Raw genomic sequence first — 19036 nt, 5'->3', positions numbered from 1 at the left:
ACAGAAATGTAGGGTTTAGTGTATATTTCTACGTTGTGATTTTTTAAAAAAGATTGATTTAAGACTTCCTTTGTGGTTCTTTATATAATAGACCTGTCGTTAATGAGCAGTGTTTTCTGAGACTTTCACTAATCCCTAGTATTAACTTAGGGCAAAAGTTCTTCCGTCAAATGCAATTAAATACAACGAACTAGAAATTATTCTTCTCACAGCAAAGCATAGAGAACAACAAAGATGACTAATTACCTTGGTTCCTTCACTAACACCATGACTTGCTTCAGCCTCAAACTCTGTATGACACAAAGCTCAGCTTAGGAAAATGTCTCTGTGTCCTGGATTAACAGTAACTCCGTTAGGTCCGAGGACCTGCTGTGCTATCCTGAGTGCCTCCCCTTCAATATGATTAATGATATAAAATATGCTGAAGAGCAGTTAAGAAAAAACAATAGACCCTGAAGTGACCTTGCCAAGTTATCCCAGAAGCAAACATCAGTGTCTGAATGTTAACTGTAAGGTTGGCGGTCACTGCAGACTTCAGTGATTGCTTCAATAATTTGTTGTACTTAAGGAAACATATTTAATGTGTAATATATGTCTTTGAGAAGCAGGACTAATTCAAAATAGCACGATGTAAGTTAAGACAACGAAAGGTTTATTCAGATTTTCTCACATGCTATTCCTATCTCTTTAAAGCATGAGACCCAATATTTTTCTGGGTGTCAGCGAAGGGTCTGCGCAATATAGGAAATGGTACTATGAGTTGATGGTGGACCACACCGAGCCATTTGTGACCGCCGAAGCCACTCACCTGCGAGTGGGCTGGGCTTCAACGGAGGGGTACTCTCCCTACCCTGGAGGGGGCGAGGAGTGGGGTGGAAATGGTGTCGGAGATGACCTCTTCTCCTATGGATTTGACGGCCTTCACCTCTGGTCAGGTACGTGGTATCCATTTTCTTTCACAGTGTTTTTGAAGGAAATCTTTTGCCCTCACTGGACATTTCTAAAAGCTGTTGGTATTGGTGCTGTTCATATCAGGTACATTTATTTCAGAAATGTAACACTGAAATGATAAGAGTGTTAAGTAAAAAGCAGAATTTCACTAGTGGAAAAAGAAAACTCTTACAGTTATAGTACCTCTCCAAAAAACTTCTTTGCCTTTCAACGGTATACTTCGGAAGTGGCTTTCTGATTCATGAATCAAGTGCAAAACCTTAAACGTTTCCTACTTGTTTTAATTGGTATGTGTGAAGCTTTAGCTTCCAATATAAAAAAGAACCAAAACCAAATCCTGGAAAATAATTGGAATAAGTAGACTAAGTTCCATCTTCTGGTGGGTAATGTAATGTCAGGAATTGGTAATTTGTCAAGTGTATTGTGAGGAGTCAGCTCATAGTAGAATGATGCTTTGTTTCAGAAGTGTGGAATGGTTTAAAAATGAATGAATAGTTCATTTCACTAGCTACCACCGCTAAGCTTTGATGGTTGAAAGTATATTAAATATGAGTAATATATAAAAATAGTGCTCTTTTTTCAGGTTTATTAAAACATGTATTTTGATTGGCTCTATTTAAAAGTTTACTTTTTGATTATGTAGGTATTGGAATTCATTTGGACTCTGCAGACATACGCTTGTATTCATAAAGCGGCATTTACAATGAACCTGATATATTTTATAGCACATTTAACATACAGAAAATAGAGAGAGGTTCCTTACATTACAGAAAGCCGCACTTGGCCTCTCATGGGCAAATCAAGTGGTATTCATTTATTAATGCTTTATAGACCTCATAAATTATGAAAAGAACATTTTAAATTCAATTTAATTAAACCTAAGAGTTTATGGTAAGGAATTTATAAAGAAAAGCACTCCATGTGGTTGTATCGAACAGTAATACTTACTAAATTTTTCCTTTATTTGGTGCCAATAGCTCAGTAGCCTGGAGGAGATGAAGCTGTATGTTGGATATTTCATCCAACCTGTGGGGCACTGGTTGGGACCCAGGCTGTAGTGTGGTGTGTCTTATACACAGGTGTACGGTGCTGGTCAGAAGAGAGTCACAATGTTTGTTCCAGAATTTTTCTACCCACCAAACAAAGGCAAAGAGCCCTGCCTTCAGAAGACCTGACAAAGATGAAATAGGGTTAATGTCTGTTTGATAATACGTAATATATAATATAACTATTATCTTCAGATATTATCCCCTCTCTCTACCTTTGAGTATCACTCCACACAACATGGGTCCTCAGGTGAATGAATGAAGCGTGTTCACTTGTCTTCCCATTACACAGAGATTAGGGGAAAAACGAAACAAAACATTACACTGGTAAAAAAAAAAAAAATGCTGAATTGCATCTCATTATTTTAGCCATATAACGCCACTTCACCATTTTCATGTTTGCATTTAGTTTGAAGCTTTTTCTGTCAACACAGAGGAAGATCCCAGAGCTTCTGGAGTCGAAAGTGTATGCAATATGCCTTTCATGGCAAAGTATCTTTTAAACAGAGTGATAAGAGCAACAAAAATATTGAGTGAATCTATGCAGGTATTACAGAAAAGAGGATACCTTGTGGAATTTCAAGAGAAATTCGTCTTGAAACTTTGTATCAGGAGAAAATATTTGACTGTTTTTTCAAATGGCAAGAAAATATGCACTCTACCATGCCTGTAGTTGAAAGCTATGTTCTCTCAAGCCCTGGGATCTATTGCTAATTTTAGATTCAGGATCAACAAAGATAAATCTAAACTAATTGGCTTCTGACTGAGTTATGTGGTTAAATCCACTGTAATTCACATAATCTTCTTGGGTTCACTCTCCTATTCCTTTTCTTTTTAATAGTTGAAGTAGGATTTAAAGTATCAACTATCTGTGATTTCTGAGAGAGAACACTTAACTTTTTGTGATCGGAGGGTGGAGATATTCCTTGTAACCAGAATTTGGCTTATCAGCAAAAGTTTTGAGCTCTGTCTTCATTTCTTCTTCCCAACTTAAACTTTGCATAGCATTGCTATGTTCCTCTTGTGTGAATGAGAATTGGATTGGGGCAGCAGTCCCCAGCCTTTTTGGCACCAGGGACCAGTTTCGTGGAATACAGTTTTTCCGCAGACGGGGCTGGGGGGTGGGAGATGGTTCAGGCGGTAATGGGAGCGATGGGAAGCTATGGGGGGAGCGGCAGATGAAGCTTCGCTCGCTCGCGCACTGCTTACCTCCTGCTGTGCGGCCCGATGCCGGCCCGGGGGTTGCGGACCTCTCGATTGGGGCATCCACATCCTGTGTTTGTAAGGACCAAAAGTGTGAAAAACCTTGGTGCTCTTGGAGAATTTAAGTATAAAAATATGGAGGAATGTCATAGAGCAGTATGTGAAAGATGGGTAAGGATTCTTTTACAGGACCTATGAATCAGACCACTGCTATCTTCTTTTCTGGCTAATGCAGTGAACAGGAATATAGTTCTCATATGGATTTGATCTGAGTTTATGTAAATGCAACCTTAAAATGCTTCCTAGTGGATTCAGCAGTGTGAGTGCCATTGAAACTGTGGACTTAGGCTGGTCACTAGTGACCTTATCTCTCTTCCCTGTTTCTTCCAGGCATTGCAAAACAGTTAACCATGGTCATTAGTATTAGCGTTATAGTATCCCTCAGATTGAGCAATATATTTGGATTATAGTAAATATGTTTAATAACATTATCAGCTGCAGATCTTGAATACAAACAGGGATATAGACCTTTATCTGTGAGTTCTGTTGCTTTTGTGTGACTTTTATTTAACAAGCTGCCTTTATTATATCCAGGGATTTCTAGAGGGACCACCTGATAACGAATGTATTGCTTGCAGATTTGAATATTGGTAAAATTTTTAAAAAGTACACAGTTTAAAATGTAGATATGCCCTACCACTGGCATTTCAGATATGCTGTTGGTAGAAATCTTGGCATGCTAGAACTTTTAAAAAGGTGTTCTAAAAAATGCAAATGTTGCATCATCAAATCTATTTTTGTCTTTGCTCAAATGGAGAAATTTTGTATGTTTGCATTTGTGAGCGTGTGTGTTTGGGAGGACCTTACCTTCCTGTTTTCCATTGTGCCCATGGGACTGGTCGGCCAAGGAGTTATGACACAGTCAAGAATGGGCATAGGTTATAGGCTGGCTACGGCAAGAAATGACATTTATCAAATATCATTTTCATGCCTCAACTTGTATCCTGTATCCTACTTAAGAAGCCAACCAAGACCTTGTGTGAAATAAGTTATAGAACAACAAACCAGTTGACACGTATTGTCTCTCAATAAACAATGCACAAATGAGCACATTTTCTGCTTTCATTATCCCTTTATATTTTTATGTTATAAAACACAATGGATTTAATCTTTGAGAAGGGGACCGAAATAAATACCTGCTGTGTCTGAGCTGTTCTTATAAACCATTAATTTAATCATCATAACAACTCTACAAGGTGATGGAATTTGGTTTACAAGAAATCAAGGTTTATAGAGCTTAAGTCATGTGCTGATGGTCATACAAGTAGTAGGTGATAAAGGAGCAATTTGACTTCAAGCCTTTCCCTAGAGATTTTCCCCTGACATCATTATATTATCAGCTGTAAGATGATATCAGCATCAAATACCATCCATCTGCATGCAAAAATTTCTGCATGTCAGAAGGACCATTTTACAATAAAGATAGCCGCATGGCTCCTGAGAAAAGCAACAAATTTTTTTGGTAAAGGATTTGACATATAACATTAATATGCATTCAAGATTTAGTCTAGTCCAGTACCTTTTGGTGATTGTCACTGCCTATTCAGATCTTTGACTCAGGTTCTGAAGATGATTCTGAGACAAAGATGCATTACCCTCCTTAATGTGTTTCCCCATAGGTTGTATTGCCCGTACTGTCAGCTCACCAAACCAGCATCTGTTGAGAACTGATGATGTCATCAGTTGCTGTTTAGATCTAAGTGCCCCAAGCATCTCCTTCCGAATTAACGGACAACCTGTTCAAGGCATGTTTGAGAATTTCAACATTGATGGCCTCTTCTTTCCAGTTGTCAGTTTCTCTGCAGGAATCAAGTTAGTATTTCTGTTTTTTTTGCTCTCTTTGCCTTCTCACTTCTCATTCTTTCATGGAAGACTCTGCACTGCCATCACGCTTGCTTTGCTAACTTTCTCTCTCTCACTCCTGGGCGTCTAGACGTCCACAGGGCATTTTGCCCCTTCCTTGAAGGGTGAAGATAAGCTTCACCTAAGAGGAGAATCTCAGGAGGCTGAATCCTTTGTTCATATATCCAACCATTTAGATAGGCAATCTGCTGACTATCCTTCTATCCAGTGTTCCTGAAATATTTCAAGTCCATTTAAGTTCACTCTTTTATTTAATAAGGGTAAATAAAGAATGTTGCATTAAAAATACCATTTATTTTCTCCTATTTATTTTCATTAATTTTTCTTTTCATTACATTCTTCCACCCTAGTCCAAACCCCCTCATTTCTACAGAAACCACATGTTTTTTGGTTGATCAGGTCAAGATGACTCCTTTCCATGTCACCCTCTACCTGCTATACTTGTAAATTATCTGCGTATGGTCAGCTGGGTCAAGGTAGTTTCCTCTAACCCTTTGCTTTTTTGCTGCTACCAGATGGAAGAGAAATTAAAGTGATAATTTAGTATGTAGAAGTATCATTTGAGTCCCCTTTAAGGAATTTCACAGGGAAATCGGACTGTGACTATTTTTTCTTTTTATCAGATCTCATCCAGCCCTGCAATTTTAAGTATACAGATATTTAGAAAGTCTGTTCTTTCTCTGTTGATTATTTGGGCACCTTGAGACATTAAATGACCAAATACTATGAAGAGGTATTTCATTCACATAGGGATAGAGTGCATATGCTTTTATTATTTCTCCAGAGAGTGATAAGTTTTTGCTGAGCCATTAACATAATTTAATCAGGTTTTACTTTTATGATTAGAGGCTCTTAATCTCTAATGTACTGACATTATGGTGGTACTTAGAAAAGAAATGTGGCTTCTGACAAAGCTAAGTTTGTACTCATAATTTATTCCTCTATTCTGTTGATTAGGAAACTTTTCTGTATGCCAGAGATATAACCGACCCCGACATGCATCCTTTTCAGGGTACGCTTTCTGCTTGGGGGGAGACACGGAGAATTTAAGTTCCTTCCTCCGCCCGGGTATGCTCCTTGTTATGAAGCTGTTCTGCCAAAAGAAAAGTTGAAAGTGGAACACAGCCGAGAGTACAAGCAAGAAAGGACATACACACGGGACCTCCTGGGTCCCACAGTTTCCCTGACACAAGCCGCCTTCACACCGATCCCCGTGGATACCAGCCAGGTACCCAGATCCTCAGCTGTGATGGCAACGTTTGAATTGCAGTCATTCCCATATGTAGTGGCTTTCAAACTTTTGCCTGCAACCCATACAAATGCATTTTACAGTAATACAATTTATATGTATAATTGGTTTCATAAACTAATGCTTACCCTTACCATGTCCCCTTAGCCATTTGCCTAGTCTATTCTATTTTGTTTTTTAAGGGCGGTTTCAAGCCAGTAAATTGACTATAATGTACTATTATAGTATTATAGTATATAATAGTATAATATAGTATTATACTATATACTACATATAGTATAATATAGTATTATAGTATAATGTACTAATGGGCCACAACCTGAGGTAATGCATACTAATTTTAGAGTGTTGTTTACTTACCTAGGGTAGTGGTGGAGTTTTCAGTTTCTTCCCCCATCTAGATACACTTGGTATTTTGAAGTGATTTAACTGACTTTTATCTTGGGTAGAGATTGAGATCATGAGCTCTAGGATTATGATCAAAATGCCTGGGATCGAATGTATGCTCTGGGACTTGAGAAAATTACTCATCACATTCATTGGGATGTTCAGAGTATGTTTGATATAGTTAATAAGTAACACATTGGCACAGTACTTTGCAAATAGCACCCAAGCAATGTTAGCACCCAAGCAATGTTAGCAGTTACTCTTGCTTTTCTCTTTCATAGACTTGAAAGTATCCTGACATTGACAATGAATTAAGGATTGCTCTATTTTAATGGTGAAGTAACTTCATTCCGGTTGGTTAGATATTCATGGTTTGTTCATTAGCTTTTGAAGATGAGAGAAATGTCTGAAGTCTGAAATAGAATTAATAGCAGGCCTCAGAAGCTTCCATTGTTTGGTTCCTTGAACCATATTTCTTGTCTCTCCCTGCTGGCTTTGTATATGATGCAGTAACATAAACAAACAAGCGTTGTTCATGGCTAAAATTCAGTTTGTCTTGCCGTCGCTGGAACGTGCCAGGGTGTGTATGGCGCTACCAGAGTTGAGCGGTAAGCACGATTGGAGGATGGAAATGGACTGGAAGGGACAGTGGGATTCTGTGCTGTCACTGGCACATTTAGGATTTCCTGAGCCCTGGATAACCTCTACTGTTTGGAGGGAAGGCGACAGGGATGGCCTGCCCCCTGTGGACACTCTGCCGCATCCATGGGCATGGTGGGCAGTTGCTCTCTGTGTTGAGGGACTGCTTGTGGGGCACATACCAGTACCTCGCCAGGTGTGCACAGCCAACCCATCACCTGGAAAACCATTTTGTGTTATGAAGAGGCCGTTAAACTTCCCCTTTATAATGGGAACAGGTTCACATTTTTTCACCTGAGGCTTACATTTGGAAACCACTAAAAGTAACAGAGTTAGGGAAAACATAAATCACTGCCAACAGATATTTCCAGACGCCGAGAGTGAGCGGATTATCTTTTGGACACTGAATTGCCTTCATTCTAGCCGGTGGGTGCTGGCCAGGTTGGTTTAAGAACTCTGGGATGATTTCTCTTTTTAAATAATGCATATTCTGGTGGTTATACCAAATCCATTAGGACTTTTTTCTTAATGATGGCTGTCCTCAGCAATACTCTGTTTTCTTTCTTTCTAACTTTCATTCATAATTTCCCCAAATTTACCTATTAATTGCTTAGATACCTAGTTATACAAATTTAGATTAGATGGTTTGGAACCTTGTTATATGATCATATTTTAATGGTTGATGCGACTGTTTTATTTGGTTCAACTCACAGTGAGGACGATTAACACTGCATTTTCTTGCATTTCTTTCTGATGTGTTTTTCTTTTTTTCAATTTTAGATTGTGTTGCCTCCCCACCTGGAGAGGATAAGAGAAAAGCTGGCAGAGAATATCCATGAACTCTGGGTTATGAATAAAATTGAACTCGGCTGGCAGTATGGTCCGGTACATAATTTTGTAAATTATTTTTAGATTCTGTTAATACATCTTTCTGAAAACATAACTTCTTCTCACTCATCCTGCTACGTGGTGACATGAGTCGATCCGATTGATTTTTTTTCCCCTACACTTTAGTTTTTGGGCATTTTTTCTTTATGAGAGGGAATGACATTAGTGGTGGGTTCATTGAAGGATGGCTTAGTTGCCTAGACAGTTGAAAAGTTATCAGTCTTCAGGCTGAAAGTTACATTTTTAAATCAAGGTTAACATATACAGACAATAAGCATTGATTTCTGAGGAACTCAGGAAAAAAACTGAAATTGAAAGTGAAAACTGAAAATGGAAAGAAGTCAGTTTACTCTCCTCCTCCGATGTTTCACTTCTTTTAGTCCCCATTGTACGTAGCAGTGTAAGTGCTCTTGGCAAAGATTCAAGTTGGTTTCGTAAGTGGAAGAGAGGCTGAGAAATAATGACTGCATGCGTTTCCAAATGATTATTTTTCAGAGAACTTAGTTTACGGTTTATCAATAAAATTTAGATGAAATAAAACCAAAACAACTTCCCGTGTAATCCCAGTGTAGCATATATCGTCTTTTAACAGGACTGTGGCAACACTTTCATTTTTATGATATTAATAGCCTAAGTATCCCAAAGGTTGTAACACTTTCTTATATTTGACTGAATATAGAAATGAGTGTATTCCGCTAGTCATACTTATTACATTGAGCTTTGAATAATGACATTTATTATTAGTATTAGTGATACTACCATATGATACTTTATACTAATTAGTATGTTTGTTTATTTAGAGCTTTGCCTTTTTACATATACTCCCGATTACAAGTAATAGGTTAATTTTCCTAACAGCACACTGGGCTGTGTGTTATTATTTCAGTTTGACCAGTGATGTCACAGCTGGGGATTCTCATAGAGCTGTCAAATGCCCTGACAGCTAGTTAGTAGCTGTGCTAAGACTAGGATGTATGTTCTCTAGCTTCTAGTCCAGAATTGTTTTTCACTATTAAGACTTACTGATGCATGATCAGAAAATGGGATCCTTTCATTAACTGAGTAATGGTTAGACAGTTGTCAAATCAGCAAGCACTTACAAAGTTACCTTGTTAAGTGTATAGTTTTGTGCTATAGTCATGGAGTTTTAAAAATAGAGGAAATGAGTAAATGCTAGATAAGATATTTACCGTCAGTTAAAGTCAGTAAAAGGAGAGATATCATGAAGGTGTACCTAGCGAATTGCCAGAAGAGTTACTGACAGAATTTACCACAAGGTTCAAGATGAGGCAGAGATTTGAGTTATGGACAAAATTTGGAGAAAGATAATTACAGGCTAGGATTTAAAAACATCTCATAACAACTCCCCTCCAAAAAAAAAAAAAAAAACCCGTACAGTAACAGGAACTGTTTAACAGGCTTATGCTCAAGAAAGATGATTTCTATCGCAAGCTTCTAAAGGTTGCCTAAATGATTACGTTCTACAGTGAACTTACTTACGTTTCTTCTTTTAAAAAAAGAGGAAATATAAGGTCTCGTTATTATCTGTTTTTGCAGTTAAATCCAGTTCATTTCAATACCTTACCTTCTAATGCTGCTAGTCTGTAGATGCTGAAAGAGAATACGGTGTCTCTGAGCCATCCTGGTTGCGGCCAGTTATCCTTCACCTGGTCCTGGCTGGTTAAAGCAACCTTGGGCTTTATGTTTATTGGGCCTCCAGGGTGGAGATTAAGCACTTAGTCTGTTGCTGTAGTGCTGGCACCCGGCACGTTTCCTGGGACAAGGAACACACTCAAATACTTGCTGGTAGCACGAAACGGCTGTTTTCTTAGGGCTCCTTCTGGGCAGGCACAGCTCCAGGTATCATGTCAGAGGGTCAGCAATTCGGGAGGGTCTCAAACTGACACGTGAGGAGATTTCACATTGTTCTACCGTGTAATAATTGACCTTGTGTCCTGCTTCTTTGACAAGGGCTTTCCTAAAACTCCTTTCAGATAAGTGGCCACCATCCCTGACTTTATGATCTCTGTTAGTCTAGACTTAGGTACATCCCTGTCATTGAGACTAATTCCATAAATTCTTTGACATTTTAAATGAAGTGTTCAACCGTGTTTTACTTTAGAGCAGTTTGAACTGTTGAATAAGTTGGGGTTTTTTGTTTGTTTTTACTTTTTGGAAAGAACTTAGTTTCTTTAAATGTCTTTGCGATGTGTTTCACAGGAGCATCATGTAAGAGCTCTGTTTTATGGAATAACATCAGGCCTGTCCATTCAGGCATTCGTGTGTCCCTTTTGCCTAGTATTCGCCTGATGTGCTTGGTACTGGGGTCACCAAATCGAAAAGACCTTGTTTTAGTCAGTTTGCCTTTTTTAAGAGCTTCTGGTTTAGCTGAGTGATAGATACACAAACAATTACAAGCTAAGTACTGTAATGGAGATGCTAACTGTGAGGGAGGAATATTTACAGCTTTTCTGGTGAAATCAGGGAGGGCTTCCAGGAGGTGCTAAATATTTGCTCTGCTGTTTTTGTGGAAGAGCAGTGAGCCTGGAGGCAGGAAAAGGGGTCAGGGAGAGGACTCAGGTGGCCCAGGTGAGAGGTTGTGAGTTTCCCAACTGTGTGCCGGCAGTGGGGCCGGAGAGACATGACTGCAGATGTTTTGAAGTTCCACTATGGGATGTGGATAAGAGAGGGAAGGAAATCTGGGTAGATTGCTGGTTTTAGCTTGGACACCCGAGAGGATGATGGGGTCAGTTACTCTCTGGCGTAGAGAATAGAGGGGAGGTGGAAATTACACGAACACAGATTAAATTACCTCCGGAATTGGGCATGTTCATTTTTACCTTTATGCTTAGAATTTAGTGTTACATTTTGTAACTCTAGATTTCATTTCCAAAGTTACACACTTGAATAAGTAAATAAACTATATGCTTTTGTGTAAGTCCTGTTCATTTGCAATGATCACTGGAAAGAAAGGAATAACTATCTTGTTTTTAACTTGGCGACTCCTGAAAACTTAAAAAAAAATTCTTACTCGTGTTTACCTACATTTTATGTGGCATTTATAAAGCCTGGTAATTATTACCACGGAGTAATTTGTTCCCTGGCAGCATATGGCTGTGATCGTGGTGTCACCATGGCAGTAATGCCTGTGTAATTTAGGTCTCTAAGAAGATAAAAACCTAATTACTAATGCAAGGGTACAGAACATCTTTCTCATTAATTCATCCCTAAAATCTTGAATTTAGTTTGTTCTGATTGCTAATCCACGTTTTCAAGGATTAATATGAAAAATGGCTGTGGGATGTTAACTGACTTCGGTAAAGCACTGGAGTGACTTGTGAGAGCAGAAGTAGCTTACATGGGGTGAAATGAACAGCTGGAACCACCTCCAAGAGTTTGTATCAATCAGTCATGATGTTCATTGATGTCTCTAATCTGTTTGGCTCTAAACACGTAAAACTTCCTGCACATCAAAACTAAGTGATTACTACACCTTCTTACCTAGAATTCATTTCAGTTTACAAAATATTTGTTCCGTGCCTGCCATGTACCTGGCATGTTCTAGGTGTTGGGAACACATTGTCAAAAAGCAAAAGAAATCAAATTCCTGTTCCTTTGGTCATACATTCTAGTTGCAGGGAGATAGACAGTAATGCAATAAATAAAGACCTAGTCTGTTCGCAGGTGTAACTGTTACGGGAAAAAAAAAGTAGGGTGGGTGGGCAGATTGGCATATTAGGAAGGCGGACAGAATGAGCCTCATTGAGGAAGTAAGATTGAAGCAAATGCTGGAAGTTGCTGGGAGAGTGGGCATGGGGGATTCAGGGTAGAGCAGGCATGGACACTGGGGCCAGGAACGGTGCCAAATGGAAGACATCAGGAAGCCCAGACAATGCCAGGCTTGACCACTGACCTCGAATATTAGCCGTGCCTGGGAGATGACAGAGGCAGCTTAGCTGGGGTGATGGTCTGGGTTTCCCTTCTTGCTTCCCCCTTTGCTTTCCTCCATGCAATTAGATTACCATTGCTAGTATCTGACCTTAGGAACTATTATATGTCGATATCCTGTTCTGTTTCAGGTTAGAGATGACAATAAGAGACAGCACCCGTGTCTGGTGGAGTTCTGCAAGCTGCCTGAACAGGAACGCAATTACAACTTACAGATGTCGCTTGAGACCCTGAAGTGAGTGTCTTAAATTTCCTATCTTCCTATCTGTATTACACGAAAGAAACCGAGTGTTGATATTATGCTTTCATTCATTTTAATTCCGGTTAGAAATTTCCATAATGCATTGGTAGATTGGATCAATATTTGTTTGGAACAGACTTTGAGCATATTAACTTTATGTCTTTGTGCTCTATGTAAGTATCTCCCAAAGAGTATTCTACAGATGTTTATGGGTATTTCGGAATACAAGGATTTTGGCATTGGATGCAGTGCTCCTCAGAATGTCAGTCATAAATTGTTACCGGTGTGTGACTAGGCAAATGAAGGTTTGAACACGTGTTTAGAAACTTTTATACCAATTTAAGGTATTGTATTGAGCTTTGAATAATGGCATTTATTATTAGTGTTAGTGGTAATACCATATGACACTTTATACTAATTAGTATGTTTATTTATTTAGAGCTTTGCCTTTTCACATACACTCTCACTTACAGGTATTGGGTTAATCTTCCTAGCAGCACACTGGGCTGTGAGTGTCATTATTTCAGGTTTACCAGTGATGTCACAGCCGGGGATTCTCATAGAGCTGTCAAGTGCCCTGACAGCTAGTTAGTAGCTGTGCTGGGACTGGATCCAGCTTCTCTAGCTTCTAGTCTAGAACAGTTTTTCACTGTAAGACTTGGAGATGCATGATCAGAAAATAGGGTCCTTTCGTTAACGGTTAGACAACTGTCAAATCAGCAAGTAACTTAGGAAGTACCTTATTAAGTATATAGTTTTGCACTTTTCCATCCTTGATGGCCTCGAAGAACTGGATTTGTTCCCATAGGTCACTTATCTCAAAACCTGCTTATATTAGGAATAAACCAATACTTTTGTCCTTTTTCTGTTTTGTTTCAGTTTTGTTACGTGCAAAGAGCTAGTTCTATTGAAGTTATTTTACCAAAGACCCAGAACATAAAACTTAGACACTGTTTCAAATTCTAGGATTTGGGTCCAGGTATATATCTTCAAAGATCTGGTAGCGACTTTCCTTATGAAAATTAACAAATTGGGCCTAGAATGAGTTTAGGTTCTACTAGTAACTTAAAGGGAAAAGGAGTATATACAAATCGAGTGAATTGAGAAACCACTACAGGTAAAAAATGACCAAGCTTGCCTGTATTGAGGAACGCAGAGCACATCACTGTGACCGCCTGTTCAGGGTCTCCTGTCTTCCTTTGTGGTCTTGATGTGAAGCTTGTATATTTAGCTTGCTAACTCACGGCAGCCCATTATTTGCCCATCTTTTACAACAAAATGTTTTTATTGAAAGTTCATGGCCTAAGATATGTTAGTTAAATTTTAGTTAAATTTGCAGTACATTCCCTATCATGTTAGCAATTGACAGCTAAGCTAGCTAGGCAAATCCTGGGAAGCCTGGAGTGTAGAGATCTCCATACCAGTCTCCTTGGTATGTCGAGCCTTTGACCGCTACACATAACCTAATCTCATTCCTGACAGCTGCTGGTGGCTGGTTTGATTAATCATTAGACTGCACGTATCATGGTGCTGTTGCCTGTGGCGAATGCTAATAACCCTTTTCATATTTGTTAATATTTATATGGTTTTATGATGAACTAATTTCACTTGTTCCTTTAAAATTTAAATTAGGGGGAAAAGAGCTCCTATTTCTCCAAAATTCACACTATGCCCAATTCCAGTAGTTAAAGAAAGTACAGTACTTTATGTATTTCCTTTATTCACTTGGTTAGTTGATAGGCACTGGAGCAGAGTGGGTAAGAACATAGAGCCTAGACGGTTGGATGGTCTAGATTTAAGGATTTGCTCCTACAAAGGGAATCTTAGGTTCTCTGAACCTTAGATTTTTTAGCATCAGTTTAAAATGGGGATCATAGTGTATCTACTTTATGGAATTGTAGTGGGGACTAAATGATACAATACTGATAAAGCCTCTAGCACCGTAATGCCTAACAGAAGAAGCACTCTATAAAGTTCAGTTTTTTAAAAAAATATATGTATACTGTGGGTGAGATTAGCGACTTTACTCATTTAAATTCTCAGGAGTGCCAAGTGACGAATAAGCAAACGATTACTTCAGAATATTCCTTATTTGGATGTTGGGTGATTTCGTGTGAATATGAATTTTTGTTGCTCTTTCTGTGATTTTTTTTTATCACCTAAATTGTTGAAAAAGACAGCTTACTTCCGATTTGAATGATCATCTGTGTGCTGTACAGCACTGCAGAAATTCTGACACCCTCTTCCAGAACAGCACTGTACCACCCTAGCCTAAGCTACCATTTTTTTAAGTTGAAGTATAGTTGATTTACAATGTTGTGTTAGTTTCAGGTGTACAGCACAGTGATTCAGTTATGCATATACATATGTATGTGTATGTATATTCTTTTTCAGATTCTTTCCCATTATAGTTTATTACAGGATACTGAATATAGTTCCCTGGGCTGTACAGTAGGTCCTTGTTGGTTATCTATTTTATATATAGTAACATGTATAAATCCCAACCTCCTAATTTATCCCTCCCCTCCCTTTCCCCTTTGGTAACCATAAGTTTGTTTTGTATGACTGTGGGTCTGTTTCTGTTCTGTAAATAAGTTAATTTGTGTCTTTCTTTCTTTTTTTTTTAGACTTCACATATAAGTCAAATGCTATGATATGTGTCTTCCTCTGTCTGGCTTACTTCACTTAGTATGATCATCTCTAGGTCCATCCATGTTGCTGCAAATGGCATTATTTCATTCTTTTTTATGGCTGAGTAATATTACATTGTGTATATGTACCACATCTTCTTTATCCATTCATCTACTGAGGGACATTTAGGTTGCTTCCATGTCTTTAGCCTAAGCTACCATTATTCCCCACCTGAAACTATAAAACTGTCCCGACAGATCCAGTTGAAATATTAAGCTAGCTCTTCTCTTACCCATTCTGTACTCTGATCTTTTTCAAATATTTAGTGTCATTTCTCCCTATTTGAATTCTTTTAATGGCTTCCCATTGCTCTTAAGATAAAGGCAGTACCTTAATTTGCCCAGTGGTCCTGCAAGGTCTTGCTTCCCTTCTCACCACCATCATCACGTAGGAGGCTGCTCTTCTTTGTCCTTGCTTGCCATCACACTAGACTTTGTTTTGCACACCTGTTTGCACGTTCCTTTCCCCTTCTTTACGTCCACTTCCTGGAATGCTCCCCTCCATGCCCTGTTCTCATCCTTTACATCTCGGGTCACTTCTTCGGGAAACATTTGCTGAGCTCCTTGATTCAATAAAGCCCCCTTTCATAGGCACTCAGCCTGTTTGTATCTCTCAGCATAGAAACTGTCCAGCTATGTATAGTCACAGGATGGCCTCTCTACTCCACCAGACCTAAGTTTCTTGAGGGCAGGCATCTGATTTTGATTTTATTCACCATCTTTTGAACTTTACACAGAGCTCAGTAAATATTTCTCGAATGAATGAACCCACGAACAAGCAATAAAGCTCAGTCTCTAGCCAGGCTTTTGTATACCAGATGGTTATCACGGACAGGGTGCCTCCTGTTCTCTCTGTGGCTTTGTGCCAGTCTGTTTCCTCTTCTTGTCGGTGGTCATATACCTGAAGTGCTAAATTGCAGCACGAACCAATTATTGCCCCTTAATCTTGTAGCAAATATGTGCTGAATGCATATGCAGGTTACTGTCGGAAGCACAGGAATCAGATGGAGAGCCCACCTCCAGCTCGTCCCTTTCCACTTCCCATACTCTGTTCCTCTCTGCTAACCTCTGCACAAGCTCCACAGCTCACGCTGCTCTCTCCCCACCCTCTGCAGACTTTAAAACCATTTTAAATGGGTGAGTTGAACCGTGTTAAGTCAAATAAAATGGTTTTAATAAAGATAATATAAAGACCAAAGAGTTCTTACTCAGAGAACTTGGTGTGGTTGATAGCATTGAATAGATTTTTTAAATGGTCTGTTGTTCTCCTTTAAAAGTCTCTTTGGGTTAGACATAGAGTTCTTAGATATGATGCCCAAAATGCGATCCATAAAAGAAAACAAAATCAATACCCTGGATCTCATTGAAAGTAAAACCTTTCGTAATACAAAAGAAACCACATAGCAGATGGAGACTCAGGCCACAGATTGGGAGAAAATATTTATAAATCATGTAAGTTTACATTTATAGGGCTTGTAGTAAATCACCCAAGTCCTGATAAAGAACTTGTATACAGAATATATAGGCAACTCTTACAACTCTGTAATAAGAATACGTACGGCCCAATTAAAAACCAGGCAAAACGCTTGAGTATATATTTTAATAAAGAAGATATGTGAATGGCTAATAAGCACATGAAAAGATGCTCAACATCATTAGTCATTAGGAAAATGCAAACTAAATCACAATGAGATACTACCGCACACATGCTGGAATAGCCATAATCAAAATGACAGATACACTCAGTGTTGGTGCAGATATAGAAAACAACTGAAATCTACATGTATTACTGATGGGAATGTAAAATGGCCCTGCCACTTGGTGGTGTCTTAAAACGTTAAACATAAATTTATGATACAACCTAGCAATTCTACTCCTACGTACCTACCCAAGAGAAATGAAAGCCTATGTTGACACAAAGACATGCTCATAGAAGGATTATACATAACATCCCCAAACTGGAAAAACTGCGAACATCCATCAGCTGATGAATGGATAATCAAAATGTGATAGAGCCAATGCAATACTATTTAGCAATAAAAGGAAATAAACTACTAATGTGCATTACAGCACGGATCAATCTAAAGAACGTGGTAAGTCAAAGAAGCCTGACATGAAAGATTCAATACTGTATGATTCTATTTAGGTGAAATGTCCAGAAAAGGCAATTCTTTTTTTTTTTTTTGCGGTACGCGGGCCTCTCACTGTTGTGGCCTCTCCCGTTGCGGAGCACAGGCTCCGGATGCGCAGGCTCAGCGGCCATGGCTCACGGGCCCAGCCGCTCCGCAGCATGTGGGATATTACCGGGCTGGGGCACGAACCCGTGTCCCCTGCATCGGCAGGCAGACTCTCAACCACTGCGCCACCAGGGAAGCCCAGAAAAGGCAATTCTTTAGAGACAGAAAGCACATTTATGATTGCTTGAGGGTGGGGATGATCAGTGACTGCAGACAGGCATGGAGAATCTGATGGGGTGATGGAAATATTCTAAAACTGGATTGTAGCGATGGTCATACGGTGCTAGCCATTATCGTCACTTAATGTATTAGGCAGGGTTCTCCATATGTTATAATCAGATTGCTTGGTAGGCACGCACTCAGAAGTTTAACTACCTGGATTTAAGATAAATCCCAATGTTATTGTCACCCTTGAGTTCCCTTAGAGCTGGGTTTGGGATCCTACTTGACCCTTTCATAGCCCTGTACGTATGTCACTGCATGCAAGACTCTGTGTTATAGTTAATTTTTGTCTTAGTCCTCACCGGCCTGTAAGCTTATCCCCAGAACTTAGCACAGGACCTGGCTTTCAAAAGATACTTACTGAATAGATAAATGAATGGAGGGTGATGGCAGGAAACTTCCTGTTCCTTGGACAGTGTTTGAATAAGCACAGCCTGTGTTTGTTCTGTGAGTCAATTTTTGATTCTTCTGTTGCCAGTCAATCTCATCTGAAGTGGCACATTCTTTAGGTAATTTCATAGCTTCAGTTAGCTCTTGCTCTATCCCTATTTCTGCAGTTTCACACTCCCAAGGTAATTTCACGGGCTCATCTCAATTTTGCCATATATAACCTAAAATTTAACTTGATAGCAGTGTGTGTGTGTGTGTGTGTGTGTGTGTGTGTGTGTGTGTATCTATGTATCTATACCTGTCTCCATATTGTCATTTTTTAAATGTGATGGAGGGTAAGTATAGATGGATTTTAGATACTTGCTACCTTCCTTTTGCAACTGACCACACCTTAGAAATTCTGTCATCCCCAAAGTTTATGCTGTTGCACCTTATTCTATCGAGATAGGTGGAACCACTCATTGTCATGAATAGTAAAGCGTGTTGTTCTCCCTAAGTCTGGGGACTTACAAGGTTGAGTTCTAAATGTGAATGGTGAGGAGCTTCCTTGGGAAAATCAGCAAAAGCTTATTCATTAAAGGGAGTAAAAAAATACAGTGTATCTAAACACTGGATAAACTGTTTCTGGCCAATTGGAACCCCCATGTGTCATGTGAAAGGGAGATTTTTCTAGAGTAGGAAGTCCAGAAAAGGATTTAAAAACATATGGGGACTTCAGTGTATCATAAAAGTAGCATTTCAAGTAAGTGGTAAAAATGGATTATGCAGTAAATATTTTGTGGAGAACTGGGTATCCATCTGGGAAATAAAGTTAAATCTCTACCTTAAGACATATAGCTTCCCCTGCCCCACCCCTTCCCCGTCAAAAAAGCAAGGACGGTTCCTTCAAGTGATTTAACAGTTGGGAAATCTCTTTCTAAGTATCACATAAAACTCAACAAGTTTAAAGCGCTACATAGAAAGAACAGCATAAAGAAAGTAAAAAGACAAGAAACTGGGGAAAATATTTGTAACTCATATCT

General features: G+C 39.1%; 1 protein-coding gene across 2 annotated transcripts in view; it reads left to right on the top strand.

Moving 5' to 3' along the window:
- The window catches only part of RYR2 (ryanodine receptor 2), a gene marked incomplete at both ends in the record, with an annotated part of 711173 nt that overhangs the window by 397463 nt on the left and 294674 nt on the right, over positions 1–19036 (top strand). For both annotated transcript variants that reach the window (XM_082854592.1, XM_082854593.1), the window contains 5 exons: positions 694–935; positions 4880–5072; positions 6135–6351; positions 8179–8283; positions 12366–12469. In XM_082854592.1, coding sequence (XP_082710718.1) covers positions 694–935; positions 4880–5072; positions 6135–6351; positions 8179–8283; positions 12366–12469 — 861 coding nt within the window. The remainder of the gene's footprint in view (positions 1–693; positions 936–4879; positions 5073–6134; positions 6352–8178; positions 8284–12365; positions 12470–19036) is intronic.

The sequence above is a fragment of the Leucopleurus acutus genome (assembly GCF_964270905.1).
Source record: "Leucopleurus acutus genome assembly, chromosome: 14".
NCBI lineage: Eukaryota > Metazoa > Chordata > Mammalia > Artiodactyla > Delphinidae > Leucopleurus > Leucopleurus acutus.
The sequence above is the reverse complement of the archived record's forward strand: the minus strand, read 5'-3'. Positions and strand labels throughout refer to the sequence as shown.